Below are 20,284 nucleotides of genomic sequence, written 5' to 3' on the forward strand. Positions count from 1 at the left end.
CAAAATAAAGTAGTTTAATTCATTGAATAAAGTAAAAGTCTAAAATATTTCTATTTATTATTATTGAATAATAAATTAATTATATATGTATTTAACATATGAAATAAATATCCCTATATATTTTATTTAAATATAGAGTATTATGTGAATTAAATTCTAAATAATTAATTTATTACATTATTTTTATTCTCACGAGACTATGAAATATTTGGTGGTTTTAGAGTATATTTAATGCATATTTCAAAATCTTATTTTTATTTAAAGTAATTGGGCCTCCTCTAGGCTTATCCATTTGACCATGCAATAGTGCGACCTTTATATAGAAAGTTAGCTTGTGTGTCTACAAAATGTCAAGAGCAGTTAGGGTTAAAAGGAAGAAGTTGTAAGCAATTGGGTGTCACAACTCACAAGGAAAGTTCGTTGATAATTGTTTGGTGTCCTTTAAATGATTTTTATATTGGAGCGGAAGTTAGTTAAATTTGAAGAAATCCAAATTAATATGTAACGTAGGGTTAGTTATAATAAAAAAAATAGAGAGTTGTTATGCACTTATGCGGTAAAGAATTAAAAATTTCGATGAGAGTACAGTAGTTGGCTCCAAATTATGTTTCATGAAGCAAAGATATAATTTAAGCACAGCAGCCTCGAATATCCAATGGAGGGATTGTGATTCTTTTCGGATGTTCTCATTTAAACCTAATTTCCTATATCTATTTCTCTTATTGTAGGAAAGAAATTAGAAGTTTGTTGCATAATTTTTTTTTCTTTTATTGGATGATTCACTTTAATAATGAGTTAGCTTACCATCTACTGTCTCTTTGTTGTTGTGCGAATCTCACTATTTATCCTTATCTTTAATCCAACTTCTTATATACACATATATCCCACTTTATTTATTTTTTCTTTTTCTTTTTTTTTTCCTCGAATGGTTCCGAGGTCAGCGTCTCAAGTTCACTGTTGTATTATTGTGCAACAAACGATGATAGAAAAACCTCTTTTAAAATAATAAAATGAAATAAAAAAACTTGTTCAGCCTATATGGTGCTTTGTGGCATGGATCTATCTTGCTCCTTAAATATAGCAGACACTCGAGATTTTAAAAGATGTGATTGGAAAAATATATATGCACTACTTAAAAGTCCCTTTGGGAAGTAACAGCTACTTTTTTTTTCTTACTTTTAAATTATAAAAAGTCATAATTTGTCTGTTTGATACCATTTTAAAAAAAATTTTTAATTTTTTAAAAAATTAATTTACAGTTTTTTGAAAAATAGAAATATATGACTTCTTTACTTTTTCATAAGTCATTCTACCACTTACTTAAAAAAAATTTAATTTCAAAACATAAAAAAATCTATTTTCCTTTTTCACTTTGTGAAAAATACTGACCATTCACCACCATTTTCACGCAAGGTCTGCTAGAAGTATTGACCTTCCACCATAATTCCACCATCATTCTCACGCAATGTTCCAAACCTCACCATTTTCACGTAATGATTCATCTGATAGAAGTATTGATGATCCTCCACCACCATTTTCAGACAATATTGCATTTGAACAACCTACTGCATATATTCCTTCTAAGTATTTTTTTTATCATTTTATCACTCTATTTTTTATTATTAAATTTGTATTTAACTGTGGTATAAAATTTCAGTTTAAATTTTATTTTTTTCATATGTGATTTTATTATAGCTTGCTATTATTTTCATAGTTAATTATAGCAAGTTCTTGATCTCGATAAAAGAGAAGAGATTCTAATAGGAGTAAAAAAATAAAAAACAACAACAAAATATACATTGACACATATTTTATATTTATTTTTTATTTTCACCTACCATATCATACACAATATTAGTGATTAGGTTATGTAAAATCAACATTCAATATTGGAAAGTATTTGTTATCATCGTTATTTTAATATTCATTCTCTTCTGTAAAAAAAATTTATTTTTTGAGTTATTTATCCAAACGCTACAACTTTAAAATAAGTACTTTTATAACTAAATATCCAAACACAAAATAACTTATTTATAAGCTGCTATTAATAAAAGTCCTTATGTTGTAAGTTTTTTTTTCAAAAAAACTTATTTAAATTATTTACCCAAACTGGACCTTATTGCAAGAAAAGTGACATATCTTATTTAACAACTAAATGCAGAGAACCGTATTTGGGAGATTAAAACTGAAAAATAGAAATTTGGAGATGAAAAATGAGAGACAAAGATTAAATTAAATTTTTATATTAAATACTAGTAAAGTTTTAATATCCATTTTTAAAAATTTTAGTCCTTTATATTCCACTTTTTAGAAGTATTGAAAAGACTTAAATTTTATATTTAAAACTGAAATTTTAGTTCCAATTTATGATCACCAAATATGATACTGAATATTAGTCTCTAAATCTCAATCTTAATAATTCAAAACAAACACAACCTTAAAATGTAATGTTTCATTCTGTTCGGTTGCTCGAGGTTTCGAACGGGTTGGAGTGGTGCTCCAGGTGAGGGAGTGGGAACCAGCCTAGACCTGAGCCTGTGTGCGAAACGCGTGGGCAGACGATCTCCCGAGTTCTTTGTGAAGTATGGGGGAGCTACCTGCAATGACACTCCGACGCCCAAGTCAGGAAGTACGCAGCAGCTATGAGATTAGGGGTGCTAGTGACGTATCTTGGAGGAGGGGTAAAGCCCTCCCCATATATACCCTATCAGTGGGGTGGGTCCCACGAGGATAGACCCACCTTCCTGAAACTTTCCTTACTCCAGCTGTCAGGTAGCTGGCTTCCTAGAGAAAAGGTGTCCGGGTCAGGGTCCGGACGTGCGATGCCCCGCATACCGGCCGCTCGGGTTGGGTGGGGTCGCATGCCGGGTCGGATTAGACGGAGCGCCAACTGGGCTGGGCCGCAAACATTCATAAATAAATTATTAATTAAAATATTGAAAGTAAATATAGCTATATGTATTAATTTAGCTAGATGTATTGTGCTTAATGAAGCTTTGGCATTGGATGTTAGAAAATATTTTTCTTTTAATTTACTCATAATTATTAGTAGTATTTGTTGTAGTTTTTTCTATACTTTAATTGTGTTTTATTTTTTTTTGTTGTCCACGGTATTTTTCAGTTCAATAGTTAAATGAATAATCTGTAACAGATCTGAGCTCTATTTAATTGTTTGTCGCTGGCCAATAACTTGCTGTATGCACAAGGCGGGATTCGAACGCCCGACATTTATTTAAGTGGATAAGTGATGAATTGACCGCTCAACCAACCCAAGTTAATTCTTTAATGGTATATTTTAATATGTTAAAAGTATGCATATTGAATGGAATTGTATTTCCGAAAATAAAAATAAGAATATTTGTAAGGAAAAGTATAGATAACTAAGTGTATAATCAGCCAAGAATTAAACAACTCAATTAATTATAATTAAATGCCCAGCTATACGATTTAAAAAAACCCATATAATTCTTAAAAAAATAGAAATATCCACATCTATAATATAAAAAATTCGAAAAATACATTAAAAAATATCTATTTAATATGAAAAAGAAATATCACAATAATTAGCAAAAAAAATATTTATATATATTAACTTATCTTTGTTAAGATGGATTTCGAGATCCAGTTTATTAAAAAGTTAGCAGAAGTTGACTGGATCCTAGTTAATTCCCTAGCAGAACTCTATTTGTAATTATATTATGAAATTAAAAGATTACATACATTAATGATTCAATCGATCATAAGTAAAATATAACAATATTGATGGTAATAGAATCTTTTAACATACGCGTGCTTCTTTTTCTTTTTCTCCTTTCGTTTAATTTTTTTTTATTTTTCTTTTTTTCTTCATTTATTGTCATTATTGTCGTTTTCATCTTCTTTTTTTTCTCATTCTTCTTTTTTTATTTGATTTTTTCTCCTCATTCTACTTTTCGGAGTTGGTATATATTCTTGAGACCTAGTCGCTAAAATTTGATGTGTAGTTTTAGAACTAGTGAATTAGCAAATTACATTACTCTTTAAAGTAATTGGACCTCTTCTAGACTTATCCATTTAACCATACATAGTGCGACCTTTATATAGAAAGTTAGCTTGTGTGTCTACAAAATGTCAAGAGCAGTTAGGGTTAAAGGGAAAAAGTTGTAAGCAATTGAGTCAAACACTGACCTTCACTAATTTATTGTCACAACTCACAAGGAAAGTTCGTTGGTAATTGTTTGGTGACCTTTAAATGATTTATTATATTGTAGCGGAAGTTAGTTAAATTTGAAGAAATCCAAATGAATATGTAACGTAGGGTTAGTTATAATGAAAAAATAGAGTTGTTATGCGGTAAAGGATTAAAAATTTCCATGAGAGTACAGTAGTTGACTCCAAATTATGTTTCATGAAGCAAAGATATAATTTAAGCACAGCAGCCTAGAATATCCAATGGAGGGATTGTGATTCTTTTCAGATGTTCCCATTTAAACCTAATTTCCTACATCTATTTCTGATGATTCACTTTAATAATATGAGTTAGCTTACCATCTACTGTCTCTTTGTTGTTGTGCGAATCTCACTATATTTATCCTTATCTTTAATCCAACTTATTATATACACATATATCCCACTATTTATTTTTTCTTTTTTTTCTCGATGATTCCGAGGCTATGTTGATCACCGTCTCAAGTTCACTATTGTATTATTGTGCAACAAACGATGATTGAAAACCTCTTCTAAAAAAATAAAATAAAATAACTTGTTCAGCCTAGATGGTGCTGGGTGGCATGGATCTATCTTGACTCCATCAATATAGCAGACACTCAAAAGAAAAGACAAAATGTATGCAGAGAAGGAGGGATAATAAGCAGGCTGATTCACCTGCATAAAAGAAGAGGGGAGAGGGGAAATGGATCCTCTCAATTTTTTTTTAATAATTGAGAGAATAAAATCTGATCTTTTACCATTAATTGTTATAAGTAGGATCAAAAGAAAACATGAGAAAAAGTGTATTAAAAAGTTATAGATAACACTTTATTTCTTCAATTTTTTTCAACAATTGAGAGGATCTATTTTCGAAGAGGAGAATTTAATTAGAACAATACACAATTTTAAAAATAGTGTAACTAGATATTTTTTAAAAATTATTTTTTATTCAGTTTTTGGAAAAAATAAAAAATAAAAAGCAAACAACTTTTTAAAATTTTTGAATAATTAATACCGTAAAAGTGGGTATAAAAAATTAAAATAATATATTGTTAAATTTAAAGGCCGATCAAAGACTGGAATTTAAAGAATAAGTAGTATTTTCGTTTTAAAAAATGTGATGTTTGAAAAATATACACTACTTATTGCAAAGAAAGTGATATGTCTTATATAGCTTTTGGTTTAACAACCAAATGGAAAGAACATTACACTACGACTCTATTTGCCTATTTGGAAGAGAGATTAAAATTAAGAGATAAAATTAAGAAATGGAGACTGAAAAATAAAGATTAAATTAATTTTTTATATTATATTTTATGTAAAGTGTATAGAATTGAGTTATGTCTCAATATCTTATTTGATTTAAAATGAATATAGAATTTAAAATAACTAAAATTATTAAAATATTTTACTAATAATTAAAAATAAAATTAAAATAAAATCCTAATTCATATAAGTGAAGATGATCAAGAATTATGTGGAACTGAAAACACTAATAAAAGTGTTATGTTTAACAATGAAAAAATTTGAGCTAAATGGAAAAAGAATAATGAAAAAAAATGTGATAATTTATTATGTTCAACAATGAAAAAGTTTGAGCTAAATGGAAAAAGAGTAATGGAAAAAAATGTGATAATTTATTATAAATTTCTGTTGTAAGAAAAAAGTTAATTGGACGTGGGGTTAAAAGTCTCTCTCTATTTCGTTCATAATCGGTAGGAACATCGTTCCCTTTATTTCTTATTCGGCGGCAATGGCGACTCTTGTCTCTGCTGCCGCCGTCTCTTTCTTATTCTTTCTTCTTTTTTTTCTCTTCTTTCTCTGTTTTATCCCTATTCTTCTCTTTTCTTTTGTTCTTACAAGAGAGATAAAAAGAAGAGAGATATATTAAAAATGATTATGATAAAAGTATGATCGATGGTGGATCGATGATGACAGAAGTGTGGTAGTGAGAGTCACAAGATAGGGTGGGATTGAGGTGAAAGGTAAGGGATACGAGGAGTGGGGTTGGATTATGAGATTTGAACGAGAGCATTTTAAGAAAAAAATATTAGTAAAGTTTTAATTTTTATTTTTAAAAATTTTAATCTTTTTTAATTCATAAATAAATTATTAATTAAAGTATTAAAAGTAAATCTAGCTAGATGTATTGTGCTTAATGAAGTTTTGGCATTGGATGTTAGAGAATATTTTTCTTTTAATTTACTCATAATTATTAATTAGTAGTATTTGTTGTATTTTAGCTAAAATTTTCTATACTTTAATTGTGTATTATTTTTTTAGTTGTTTACAGTATTTTTTAGTTTGATAGGCAAATGACTAATTTATTGTGGATCTGAGCTCTATTTAATAGTTTGTCGCTGGTCATCAATGAGTTGTTGTATGCATAATATAGGATTTGAATTCTCAACACTTATTTAAGCGAATAAGTGATGAGATGACCACTCGATCAATCCAAATTAGTTCTTTCATTGTATATTTTAATATGTCAAGAGTATGCATATATATCGAATGGAATTATATTCCCGAAAATAAAAATAAGAATATTTGTAATTATAGTATGAAATCAAAAGATTAAATTATTGATTCAATCATAATTAAAGTATAAAAACATTGGCAGTAACAGAATTTTTTAATATACGCACGCTTCTTTTTCTTTTCTTCCTTTCGTTTAATTTTTTTTTCCATTTTTTTCTCTTTCTCTTCTTTTGTTATCATTGTTGTCCTTGTCATCCTCCTCTTTTTTTTTTTCTTTTTTTTTATTTGATTTCTTTTCTTCCTTTTTTTTTCTTCTTCTTTTTATATATATATTTAACAAAATTACTAAATACAAATTTTGATACACAACACAAAAAATTTTGAAGGATCACATATTCAGACCATTGACTTACCCACTTCTTCTTCACGTTCTTCTCCAATATATATTCAGCAAAGCTCTGAGCACATAAATTTTAATGTGCACAATACAAAACTCAAGTAAAAGAAATTTTTGAGTTGTGCAGTGAAACTATTGAGCATAAAAATTTCGGTGCACATAACCCAAAATAATGGCAATAGAAGTATTTAGTAAAATTTTTTAGGCTATGAAATTTTTTTTATACTATATTGATAAGAATATATTTTATGTGCAAGAATTTTGGTGCTATATATACAAATTTCTATACTATATCCACAAGTTTATGTGTCATATACAAAATTTTTTTGTGCTAGGAACAGAAATTTATGTACTATATCGATAATTTTATATACTTTTTAACAAAAATTTATGTGCTATATCAATAAGAAAAAGCGTGTACGTTTATACACGCGCATGTTAGTTTTATGTTGGACTTTAATTTTATCAACTTAGTTAGACTTAATTAGTTACAACAACGTTTGTACTATAAAATTAGTAAAGCTAATTTTATAGAAAAAAAAAGAAGACCAAACATTGAAAGGAGAAAAATACTCTTTAATAATAACCATCAAATTTTGATATTGGAGGGAGATAGATGATGACTAACAATATTAAGTTATGGATAATTTATGTAATAGAGATTCTCCTATAAATTTAACTTTCTCATCAAGTCATCCAACAACAGCAATAGAAACATTTGAATTTCTTTAAGAATTTTTTTCTTTTTTTAAAAGGTATTCACCTATATCCTATATAATTAGAGAAAAGTATATTTTTCTTTTGGCAAAATAGAGTTATTGTAATTTCTTTGTAATAAATTGAGAAGTTATAGTTCTCAAAGAAATCTAATCAATTCTTTCATATTTTATACATATTTTTAATTTTTTTTCACCTTTATATTTTAGCTGCGTCATTTATCTGGTACCTAACAGTAATATTAGAGTTAAAAGTTATTGATTAGTAATTTTTGTTGTTGCAAGTTACTGTATATTAAAAAATAGCATCAAAGTATGAGATTCAAAAATTTAGTGGGAATAATTTTTTCTTTTGGAAATTAAAGATAAAAGCTATTATGAGGAAAGACAACTGCATGGCAGCAAATTAGCAATTGAAGGTACAAATACGTACTATAAGAAAAGTGTTGAGTACCATCGGATTTATCAAATAAATCTGACGGTAATAAAATTATTGTCGAAAACAATCAGACGGTATAAACTTCGCTGGTAAACGTTTACTGTCAGATTTATTTCGTCTGACCATTAGACTCTCTGGCAGATCACCTGCTTGAAAAACCAATTTGTTATTGGTGGATCTTTCCGGCGGTAACAATGGCACCAAAAACATGTTGTTTCGCGCTATATTACCATCAGATTATTCCTTCGGTAATTCCAACAATAATATCAGTTTTTTTTTAAATTTAAAATAATTGTCAATTTTAATTTTAAATTAAAATTTTTTTGCACAATTAGTGGTCAAATCATGAATAATGAAGAATTTTTATTTAAAATAATTAAATAATACAATATGCAAATTAAATAAAAGTCAAGTATATCAAATAAATATATAAAACAATAAAACAAAAACCTAATATCTACAGATCTAGGTAGTTGTCGTCGTCATCAATCTTGTGGCCATGAGTCGATGGAGTAGAAGGCGGTGATGATGTCCGTGTGCCACCAGCGTTACCGCTGCCACCAGCAGGGTCAATGCCAGCGGCGCACATCTTGGAAAGTTACTCCTCCATCTAAGCCTCCATACGCTACATCCGCTCCAGCGACTCCCTAAACTCCAGCCTGAGCTCATCCGTAGACGTCATGCGGGTAAGGATCTCCTGATATCTCTCCTGATAATCGTTAAGCTCCTTAGCCTGCTGGTGAAGGCTGCGCTGGAGCTCCTGCACACCTGGAGCCTAAAATCCACGCGTTCCTCGGGTTGCACGGCTTGACTGGTGGCGGAGCCTGACGATGGCCTCAATGTTGAGGTGCAATGGCTACTGGTGAAGAACGACCCCATACCATATACGTGGTTCTTATACAGGGCTGAGGCGGTCTTGTGCCAAACCAAATCGAGGCCGACAACTGAGGTCGCAGATCCATCAGCGGCATCCTGTCCACTTTGTTGAGACTGCAGAGACTGCTGAGTCATGGATGCTAACGTCCGACGCTAAATCCGACGGTACTCAAAATTTTTCTTGTAGTATGCTGGGATTACAGATAAAAAATAAGAGATAAATGACAATGTCATTGCAAACTTACACTTGACACTAGCTAATTTAGTCTTGTCAAGTACAGTAGAGAAAAAGACAATAAAGAAAATTTGGGATACTTTCATCAAATTATATGAAGTCAAGTAACTTCATAACAAGATATTCTTAAAGAGAAGACTTTATACTCTTCGAATGAGTGAATCCACATTGACAACGAATCACATGCATCAACCATCTACATACGTTATGTTTTTAATTCTCATCGTTAGATTTCAACATAGCAGAAAATAAACGTGCAGAACTTCTACTTCAAAGTCTATGAGATACATATTATCAACTCATTATTAACTTAGCTAATAATGTTTTGGCTAATTATCTTTCCTTTGATTGTATGGCTGCTGTGATTTTTGAAGAATCCAAGCACAAGAATAAGGAACATAGATTAGAGAGCTCAAAGCAAGTAAAGGCATTGTTGATGACGAAAGGGAGAACAATGGAATGTGGTTCCAGTGGGCCAAAGTAAACCAAAGTTACGAGAAAGGAAGTAATTCAAATGCTACAAATTTGGTATAAGAGGGCACTTTAAGGAAGATTGTCGGAATAAGAAGAGTATAGAGAATGTTACAAAAGGATCAAGTTCTCAATGATGTGATGCAAGTACCTCTGATAATAGAAAAATCCTATATGGTGAAGCAATAATTGGTTCTAAAAGCAACAAACAACTCATTGATGTCTGTGTTGTTGATTTAGGAGCATCTTGGTACATGACTCCTCTTCGTAATTGATTTTGTACATATAAAGCTTTCTTGAAAGGATCTATGTTTATGAAAAATGATCATGCTTTAGAAATTGTTGGAGTTAGTACTATCAAAATAAAAATATTTGATAGTTCTATTTGTTCACTTCAAGGATTTAAACACGTGACAAGCTTAAAGGAGAATTTATTGCCAATTGGGCAACTAGATGAACTTGTTTGCAAGACCCATATTGAATATAGAATCTTAAAAGTTGTTAAAAATTCTCTTATGGTAATAAAAGCAGAAAATATTGCAATGAATCTATACATGTTTACAGAAGATACTTTGTAAGAGGCAGAGGCATCAGCTACTTCATCAAGCCAAAAAGAAATGATGATGACATGGCATTGCAAACTAGATCACATGTTAAAATGGGGCTTGAATATTCTTGTGGAAGATAATCTCATTGTCGGGTTCAAGTCGGTAAACTTACCATTTTGTGAGCATTGTGTTACAAACAAGCAACATAGATTAACATTTGGTAGATCAATTACTCGGAACAAGCATATATTGAAATTGATTCATTCTGATGTATGAGAGTCATCGGAGATGGTCCTAAGTAGAGCAAAATATCTTATATCATTTATTGATGATTTTTCTAGGAGGTTATGAATGGATTCGATAAAAAAGAAGTCAGATGTGTTTGAGATATTTCAGAAATTCGAAGAAAAATTAGAATTTAAATCTGAAAAGAATATCAAGTATTTGAGATTAGATAATATAGGAGAATATATAGATGGTCATTTTCTAACATTTTGTAAGCAAGCAGGTATTTAGTGACACTTCACAATTCCACACACACCTCAGCAAAATGGTGTAGCATAGCAAATGAATAGGACTCTTCTAGAAAGAGCACGAGCTATGTTACAAATTGCAGGTTTAGCCAAGTCAATTTAGGTAGAAGCTGTTAAAATCACCTATTATGTGATAAATCGTTCACCGTCAATCATAATTAGGTTGAAGACACCAATGGAGATATGGAAAAGTAAGCAATAATCTAATTATTCTTCTTTACCTATATTTGGGTGTTCTACTTACGTGATGTACAATTTCTCAGAAATCATTGTCAAAATAGATATGTTGATTCACACTTTCCATGTGATCTTGTCAAAGAAAAATCTACTACAGGTAGGGGTGACAATAGGTAGGGTAAAATTTGGACCCAACCCTAACGCTATCCATGGGTTGAGAGTAACCCAACTCTAATCCTACCCGCAGTTAACCCATGGGTATTTTCGACCCTACCTGCGGGTTTTCACAAATATTCAATATTATTATATAACCTAATGAGCATGCAAATTAAAAATTTAATACAAACAACACAATCATCCAACAAATAACACAATCGTCCCATAAACAACATAATCATCAAATGCTCAATTTTATATAAAAGTCTTTGCTTAAATTAACAACACAAACACAAATAAAATCATTGTAAGTCCATGAGCATTCCATTTGCTGCAACAACATCATCACTAGCTAGTCTATAACTTCAGATACATCATCATCATCATCATCATCATCATCATCATCATCATTATCATTTGTAGTTTGATAATCAAGTTTTTTACCTAAAAATCAACGATAATAATTTTGTTTATTAATCAATCTATATAAAAATTTAGCATTAACATAAACAAATAGAAAAGTTGAATCATAAATAAGATCTTTGACGATATACTATCCACAATCAGTTTTGATTACATATAAAAGCTTTCACAGTATCTTGAAGTCTACCACGATGAGGAGCAATGACTTGACCACTTGTGCTAAAAGAAGACTCAGAAGAAACGATAAACACAGAGATAGCAAATATATCTCTCGCAATTCTTTGAGGGGTTGGACGGGGATGTTAGAGACGTGAGCGAGCAGCACCGACGAAAGGAGTGGGGGGAACACGGAGTTGCAAAGAAATTGAGATTTGAGAGAAGAGAATCAGAGATAAGGTTTCTTGAGGAGTTTGGGGGCTGTGAATCTATGATCTGAGTGTAGGATTGTGATATAATGTTGTATAAAAGTGTTAAATTATCAATTGATGATCTTAACTCAGTGATAAAGACCTTTTACACTAAGTGAGAGGTCATTGGTTCAACACCCACCCGTAACATTTACATATATAAAGTGCGGGTTGGTCAGATAGGGTTGAGAATTAACCCGCACCCTACCCGCTCTGTACTCAACCCTACTCAGTACTCACAATGGATCGGGTTGGGTGCATGCTACCACCCCTAACTATAGGCTATGTGTTTATACTTGTAGGAGAAACTGTGAGTTGGCTATATAATTTACAAACTATTGTAGCTTTATCTACTATAGAAGTTGAATATATGATAGCTATACAAGTATGCAGGAAATTTATTTAGATTCAAAGATTAATGGAGAAACTCAAACACAAATAACAAAAAGTTTCTATGTATTGTAATAGTCAGAGTGCCTTGTATATTGCAAGAAATCCAGTCTTTTATTCAAAGACGACTAAATCCATTGGAGTACAATATCACTTTTTTTCAGAAAATAATACAAAGTGTAAATATGCAGAAGATTCACACTAAAGATAACCTAGTAGATGTCATGGAAAAACCAATTAATACTAATAAGTTTGAATAATGGTGTAAATCCTACTATGGTCTATTGGATACACGAACAATATAGATTCATAGAATTTATCAAAATTAGCTTTAAGTGAGAGATTGTAAATTTAGTAAAACTAATTTTATGAAAAAGAAACAAAAAAAGAAAAAAAAAACTAAACAATGAAAGGAGAAAAATACTCATTAATAGCCATCAAATTTCGATGGTGGAGGAAGAGGAAGACTAACAACCTCATGTTATGAGTGATTTATGTAATAGAAGTTTGCCTTTAAATCAAACTTTATCATTTCATTTCTCATCAAGTGGTCATCCAACAAGAGCAGTAAAACATTTGAGTTTTTTTGAGAATCTTTTCTTTCTTTGACAGATATTATCCTATATAATTAGAGAGAAGTATATTATTTTTTATCAAAAGAGAGTACTATTGTAATTTTTTTATGATAGAAAAAAGTTGTAATTTCAAATAAAGTTATTCCATTTTTTCACATTTTATACAAATTTTTTGTTTTTGCATCTCTATATTTTGACTACGTCATTTATTTGATACCTAACATCACTACAAGAAAGTCATTGGAAACTGTTAGATTTAGTGACAGAATAAATCCGATGGTATGAATCTCGCCGGTAACTATTTATTGGTGAATTTTTTCGTTCGCCACTAATTACCAGTGGATATTTTCCAACGGTAATATATTATTTACTAATAATTAAATTAATAACTACCGACGAATTTAACCGATAGTAAATTTGCTGGTAAACTTAAATTTTAACTTTTTAAATACTAACAATTAACTAATTTATCTCCACAACATCAACCATACATTATCATAAATTAAGCCAATGCAATAGTCAAATCAAACACCAATTCATATCCATTAAAAATTTCATTGTCAACAATCCCATAATCGTTACAGCAATTTATGATGCAAGTACATAACATTGCTATGAGCAAATAGAAATTATATGTAGATCATATAATTTACCAAAATCTGTAGTATCTCACCCTATAGATGTTTAAAAAGAATTAATACTAAAGTTATTAGGAGCAAGAGAATTTTTATATAAAAAATTTAACATTCTAATCATATCATGAACAAGACAACAAAAGAAAACAATCTCTCAAGAATGAAACCTGACATTTGAAAGCATGTCATAAAAATCAAGAAAAAGAGAAAGCAAATAGTTTAGTTCCAGTCTCAACATATTATAAAATAAACAATATTTGAAAATCGTTGAGCATTGCCAAATGGATAAGTGTATTATGTTCAATAATTTGGTTATCATAGTACCTCTTGTGCTGCCTTAGTATCTTTAATCATATTCATGACATTTGGAGCATCAACAACCTCCTTTAAACTGCCTACAGATAACACAACAAAATGCCGCAGTGATAAATGGAGGCAACAAGAATCTCGCTCTTCCTTGCTCTGTTTTCACTTTATTATAAAGATTATTGTTCATGGTTTTAAAAATCGGATCAGACCGAACGGTCGAACCTATCCGACTGAGAATTGTCCACTTTTGTGATTCGATTTACAGCGTAAAACTGCCAGTAGAGAACCCGCCATCAAACTGACAAAGAGAACGAGAATCGATCGGTCGGACTAAACTGGGACCCAGCTGGTTTTCAAAAAAAAAGAATAAAATCTTCACCCAAAAACAAAAATAACAAGAATATATTCCGTCGATTTTTTCTCTGTCATTGATGTTGATTGGGACCTCCTCCAAAAAAAATTTAGAACGCACAAAGTAGTGATCCCATAAACGTCGTGTTTTTTTTTTTTCAAAAAGGCTTCAGAGTGAGAGACTGCAAATCTAGAGAACCATGAATTACAACGAAGAAGAGATGAAGAAGTGGCACTGATAACGCAAGAAGCAGAAGGAGGAAGCAAAAATAGATTTGGGATGAACACAGAGGAGGAAGACTGGAAGAGATAAATATGCGTAGGTGCGAGTAAATCCCCATAATAGTCCTTGAGATTCGGGTCGTTACCCGATATGGTCCCTGAGATCCCAATTGCATCATTGTAATCCTCCAGATACGGCTCCGGGCACCATAATAGTCCCTGGACAATTTTTCGGTGATGAGTCATGACCGACGATCTGATGTGTCACGAAGTTGCCACGTTGGAGAGCCAAAATGTTGGCGTTTTGGGTTGGTGCCCCAATTTGGTAAAAATGTCGTCGTTTGACCCGAAATAAAATATGAAACGGGCTTGATAAAAAACACACCTTCCCTTCACTTGTCTTCTCCACTTCCACCCTCTGTCTTCTTCTTTTCTTCTTCTTGTTCCTCCTCTCTTCATGAATGCCACTACCTTAGGGTTCCATTGGTGAGGTTGAAATTCTTACACTCAGAAGACATCAAAGTCAAGTTTTACTTCATCGTTTGTTTCCTCCTGCATCAGAAACAAGAGGTTCTGCCATTTGTAAAGGTAAATTTTTTTTATTCTTTTTTTGCAATGCATGATGGTTTTTGTATATGCTTGTGTTGTGAGTGTAGTTGGAATTATGGTTTCTTTTTCTGTTACTATAGTTCTAGGATTTGATTAGGTTGGGGTTTCATGAGATGCTCTGTTTGATTATGGTCATGCTCTATTTGAAAATAATGCTCTGTTACTTCCTTAGGATTCCATTGGTGAGGTTGAAATTCTTGCACTCAGAAGACATCAAAATCAAGTTACACTTCATCGTTGGTTTCCTCCTGCATCAGAAACAAGAGGTTCTGCCATTTGTAAAGGTAAATTTTTTTTATTCTTTTTTTGCATTGCATGATGGTTTTTGTATATGCTTGTGTTGTGAGTGTGGTTGGAATTATGGTTTTTTTTTTCTGTTACTATGGTTCTATGGTTTGATTAGGTTGAGGTTTCATGAGATGCTCTATTTGATTATGGTCATGCTGTGTTTGAAAATAATGCTCTGTTTCATGGTCATGAGTGTTCTGTTTGATAAAACTCTTATCTGTTGATGTCTGTTATATGAGTGAATACTGTAATGACTTGTAATGTAGACAATACTATAAATACTTCTGCTGCAGTTGTCTTGTATAATATACAATTTGTCTAATTCATTTCTTATGTATAATGATGAGAATATTTAAAAGATCTATTTTACTTAAGCCATTTTAATTTTATTAGAAGATTGGAAATAAACAGCAACATGTTATCACAAAAGTATACTCTTTATTAAGTTTGTAGAAGATGTGATGTTATGGAACTTGAAACATACATGTTCAATTAAAAATTTCGTGTCTAGGAGTCAATATTGTATATGTCTTGTACTAAATAAAGTGACTATATACTGCAAATAATTATGTGAATAAGACACTAAAATCTGTTTGTGTACATATATTATTCTTTTTATTTTTTTATTGAATAGTTAGTGTAAATAGGACAGAAAAATCTATTTGTGTTTATAGTGATTGTCAAGTAATGGGTTTTGAATTTTTTTTTTCAGATGGAAGAGATGTTGGATATTATGTTTCATTACGGGGGTGATTTCAAAGAAGATCAAGAAGGAACAATGGTATATTATCCGGATAATAAGGCTTGTTTAGGTGACCTAGATGTGGATACGTTAGATGTATTCTATCTAAGGAACTACCATAAAAAGCTTGGTTATGATGAGATAAAGCAATGCTGGTGGCAAGTTCCTGGGAAAGGTTTGGAGAACGGACTAAGAAGCTTGAATAATGATAAGGAGATAAGAGAGATGGTGAAGTGTGCTAAGATCAATAACGGAGTTATTGATGTATATTTCGAGCATAGAGCATCACTGCCAAAGGTTTTGGAGGGAAATACACAACAGAAAAAGAATTCTCCAAGATTAACACAACCATTACCCCCAAACACCAAAGTTGCCTCAAACACTAAAGGTACACAATCACCATCAACAGTTTCATACAATCAAAATCAGACCAAAAAATCCATTAACAAAGTCAGTAGAGTCAAGCCAAACAAACCCACTGGTAGCATCCGGCCCACAAAGCCCATCAAGACTACCCAAAACACCAAAACAGATAAAACCAACAAGTCCAAGCAACCCAAAAAAAATAGTATATCTAGGAGACCTTGTACAAGGTCTACTGCCAGAGGATTCCAAAGCCTAGTTTTTAATAATGAGATTCCTTTCGAGGTGCCTTCTGACTCTTATGAGAGCGCAGAAGATAGCCTTTTTAAGCCAAATCTTGATGAAGACAGCTCTTCTAATTCAGATACTGGGGTGAAGAATGTCAACAATGGGAGTAGGAGTAGGGTGAACAAGAACAAGAATGAGAAGATATTGAGAAATGTTGGTCCTCTAGCTAAAGAAAAGGAGAAGATTTTGGTCGAGGATGATGCATTTGTGCAAGAAGTTAGTGATGAAGAAGTGGATCTTGGTTTTATTGGTAATTTTGCTGAAGGTGTAGAATATGGTCTAGATCCTGGAGCTGACTCGGATGGTGCCAATTCATGGCACTCATAGGAGATGAAGACTCCTCCAAATTCGGAAGATGAACTAGAAGAAGACAACGATTCTGATGACGCATGTCCAGTGTTTAGGGAGAGTGCAAGATTTGGTGAATTTCATCTTGAGGTGGGTATAAAATTTGGCACAAAGTGGGACTTTAGAGAAGCTGTTAGGGAGTATACAATTCAAGAGGGTAGGCGCATACGCCTGGCGAAGAACGATAATATAAGGTGCATGGCAGTTTGTAAGGTTAAGGAGTGCCCTTGGGTGATTTATGCATCAAGGGACCATAAAGACACTTGTTGGCAGATCAAAACCTTTAATAACAACCACACATGTCCCAGGGAAGACAGAAATAGGGCTGCTAATAGGAATTGGGTCTGCAGCAAGCTTGTGAAGAAGATTAGAAAATATCCCAACTTCAGACACTGCGAAGCTACAACCTATTTCAGAACACGTTTTGATTTGACACTAAACAAAAATTCAATCTCGAGGGCTTTGATGGATGCTAGAAGTGTAGTGTATGGTGATGAAAAGGAACAATATAAGATGGTGAGGGACTATGGCTTGACTTTGCTAAAAACCAATCCCGGTTCAATAGTGCAAATATGTACCAAACCTCAACCAAATGGAGAAGTTATTTTTGAGAGAATGTATGTGTGCTTAAGTGGTTGTAAAAATGGGTTCAAAGCTGGCTACCGTCCTTTGATTGGATTAGATGGAGCATTCCTGAAGACTCAATTTGGTGGACAAATTCTGTCAGCAGTTGGACAGGATGCGAACCATCATATCTACGTCATTGCGTGGGCAATTGTGGAGATAGAGAATAGGGAGAACTAGAAGTGGTTTCTTGAATTATTGCATCTAGACTTGGGACATTACAAAGAAAATGGCTGGTGCTTTATATCCGATATGCAAAAGGTAACCATGCATATTCGACAAATATTAATCCTATTATTAATTAACTGTTATTGTTGTTATGACAATTATGTTGTGAATGAACTAATACAATTTATTTGGCTGAAATGTTGATTTTATCATTTGTTAGTATGTATGCTATATTAGTGCAGAAAGGTTTCATTTAGTTTGCAAGTTATTTGACTGAATTGTTGAACTGTTTGAAATTTATTTGACTGAAATGTTGATTGGCATGGTCTAGTGCGCCTATTGTCACTGTTAACATGTGATTGTTACTATCTGTGTTGTTTTACCATTGTACATTGTTACTATGGGCTATCGACTTAAATGTCAGGGACTATTATGTGTACTCATGTTAAATGTGAAGGAATATTATGGGGAGGGTGAGTTTACGTTAGGGACTGTTATGGTGATCGACCATGATTGGCAGGGACTAATACACTATGTGTTATTAAATGACCATGACTGGCAGGGACTAATATCAACAGTGCAAGAGGTGATGCGCAACGTGCACTATCGTTTTTGCGTCTGGCATTTGTGGAGAAATTTTAACAAGAGTTAGAAGGATTTACAACTAAGGGGGCTTTTGTGGGAATGTGCAAAGGCAATGACTCATCAAGAGTTCAGGGATGAAATGGACAAGATAAAAAGACTGAATGAAGATGCATGTGCATATTTAGATAAATGGCAAAGAGATGCATGGACTAGAAGCACATTCAGCCATAGGCCGAAGTTGGATAGCATTTGTAACAATGCATGCGAGGTGTTCAATACAAAGATCAAGGATGCAAGAGCCAAGCCCATTATAACATTGTTGGAGGAGGTTCGAATGTTTGTAATGCGAACCATAGCCAAGAACAAGGTGAAACTAAACAATCACACTGGAGTGCTCACACCGGTTATAAAGAGTCGACTGGAGAAAGTTAGAAAAGAATCTAAGAATTGGAAGCCTATTTGGACAGGGGACAACAGATACAAAAAGTTTGAGGTGCATGGACACCCAACTAATCATGTGGTGGACTTAGGAAAAAGACTATGTACTTGCCAATTTTGGATGCTTACAGGTTATTTGCATTGCTATAATAATTGTTTTTGTGCTATAGTAATAATCTGATTAATGGTATATGACTAAAACCCATGGTTGTTGTGGCTGTTGTTTGTATGCAGGTATTCCTTGTGTGCATGCATGTGCTGCACTGTCTCGGGTTAACAATCTACCAGAAGACTTTTGTCACCGCTTGCTAACAATGGAGTCATACAAGGAAACGTATAATCATCATATTAATCCAATTCCTAGACAAACATTATGGGAGCATACAGAAGAATGTAACAGGCCACATGCACCAAAAATAAAGAGGAAACCTGGAAAACTACAGATGAAAAGACAGATGGATACTGATGAGAAGGGTGGTGGAGGATCTAAAAAGTCTAAAGCTGATCCCAAGCCTCAGAGTAACAATGGAGATAATGTTCATCTAAAGAGGCAGTTGGGCCCCTTTACTTGCAGTTTCTGTGGTGATAAAGGACATACAAAGAGAGGTTGTAAGAAGAAGAGAGCTTGTGATGCTGCTGCTGCCGAGGCTGATAAGAAGAAGAAAAATGAAGGAGGTGCGCCTGCATCTGAGCAACAACTTCAGCAGCCTCAAGATGATGGTGACCAACGTGATGGAGAAGACAATCCTCTTGTGCAGTCTACTGAGATTGCACCAGCCACTTCTAATGCACAACCTGTAGAGATAGATATATCTCAGCTAACTGCTTCTGATGTAGAAGATTCTCATAAGGTAACTACCTATTTACATTTCTTAAATTTTTTGTGATTCAAGTGAATCATCATTTATGTGTAATGTAAATTTTTTCTATCTAGGATCATGGAATAAAAAGGCCTTCAAAATTATCACCAAGGAGAAGATCCTCTCCACTAGCAACTTCTGTCCCAGTGAATCTCATGCAGGGTACATTTTATCATTTTTTTACATATTGTTCATTCAATGAATACAGGGTACACACCACCAACTCTTTTAACTCAGGCTTTACAATACATGATAACAATTAACACAATCAATACAGACATTGTAACACTCCGATTACCCTAAGCCTTACCTCTAGCCGTAAAGCAAAGGTTAATAAGAGATTACGGCAGTCCTAAGACTTATACATATATATGTATATAGAAGGAAATAATATGATCTAGAATCCTGATGAAGGAGTAAGCTCAAAAATAGAATTTCAAAAGCG

General features: G+C 32.5%; 2 protein-coding genes across 2 annotated transcripts; both read left to right on the forward strand.

Annotated features, from left to right (window-relative positions):
* Positions 17,147-17,968, forward strand: LOC107646408. The gene has a single exon (XM_016350593.1). It carries the CDS (start codon positions 17,147-17,149, stop codon positions 17,966-17,968), a length of 822 nt encoding a protein of 273 aa, XP_016206079.1.
* LOC110263911 lies at positions 19,030-19,976 on the forward strand. Its single transcript, XM_021105774.1, has 2 exons — positions 19,030-19,110; positions 19,214-19,976. The coding sequence occupies exons 1-2, from the start codon at positions 19,101-19,103 to the stop codon at positions 19,864-19,866; spliced, it is 663 nt and encodes a 220-aa protein (XP_020961433.1). The 5' UTR covers positions 19,030-19,100; the 3' UTR covers positions 19,867-19,976.

This window comes from Arachis ipaensis, chromosome B06 (genome assembly GCF_000816755.2).
Source record: "Arachis ipaensis cultivar K30076 chromosome B06, Araip1.1, whole genome shotgun sequence".
In the NCBI taxonomy this organism is placed as follows: domain Eukaryota; kingdom Viridiplantae; phylum Streptophyta; class Magnoliopsida; order Fabales; family Fabaceae; genus Arachis; species Arachis ipaensis.

Bases quoted from the DNA above. Each gene is read 5' to 3' on its own strand.
- LOC107646408 (XM_016350593.1), top strand. From the start codon at position 17,147: ATGAAGACTCCTCCAAATTCGGAAGATGAACTAGAAGAAGACAACGAT.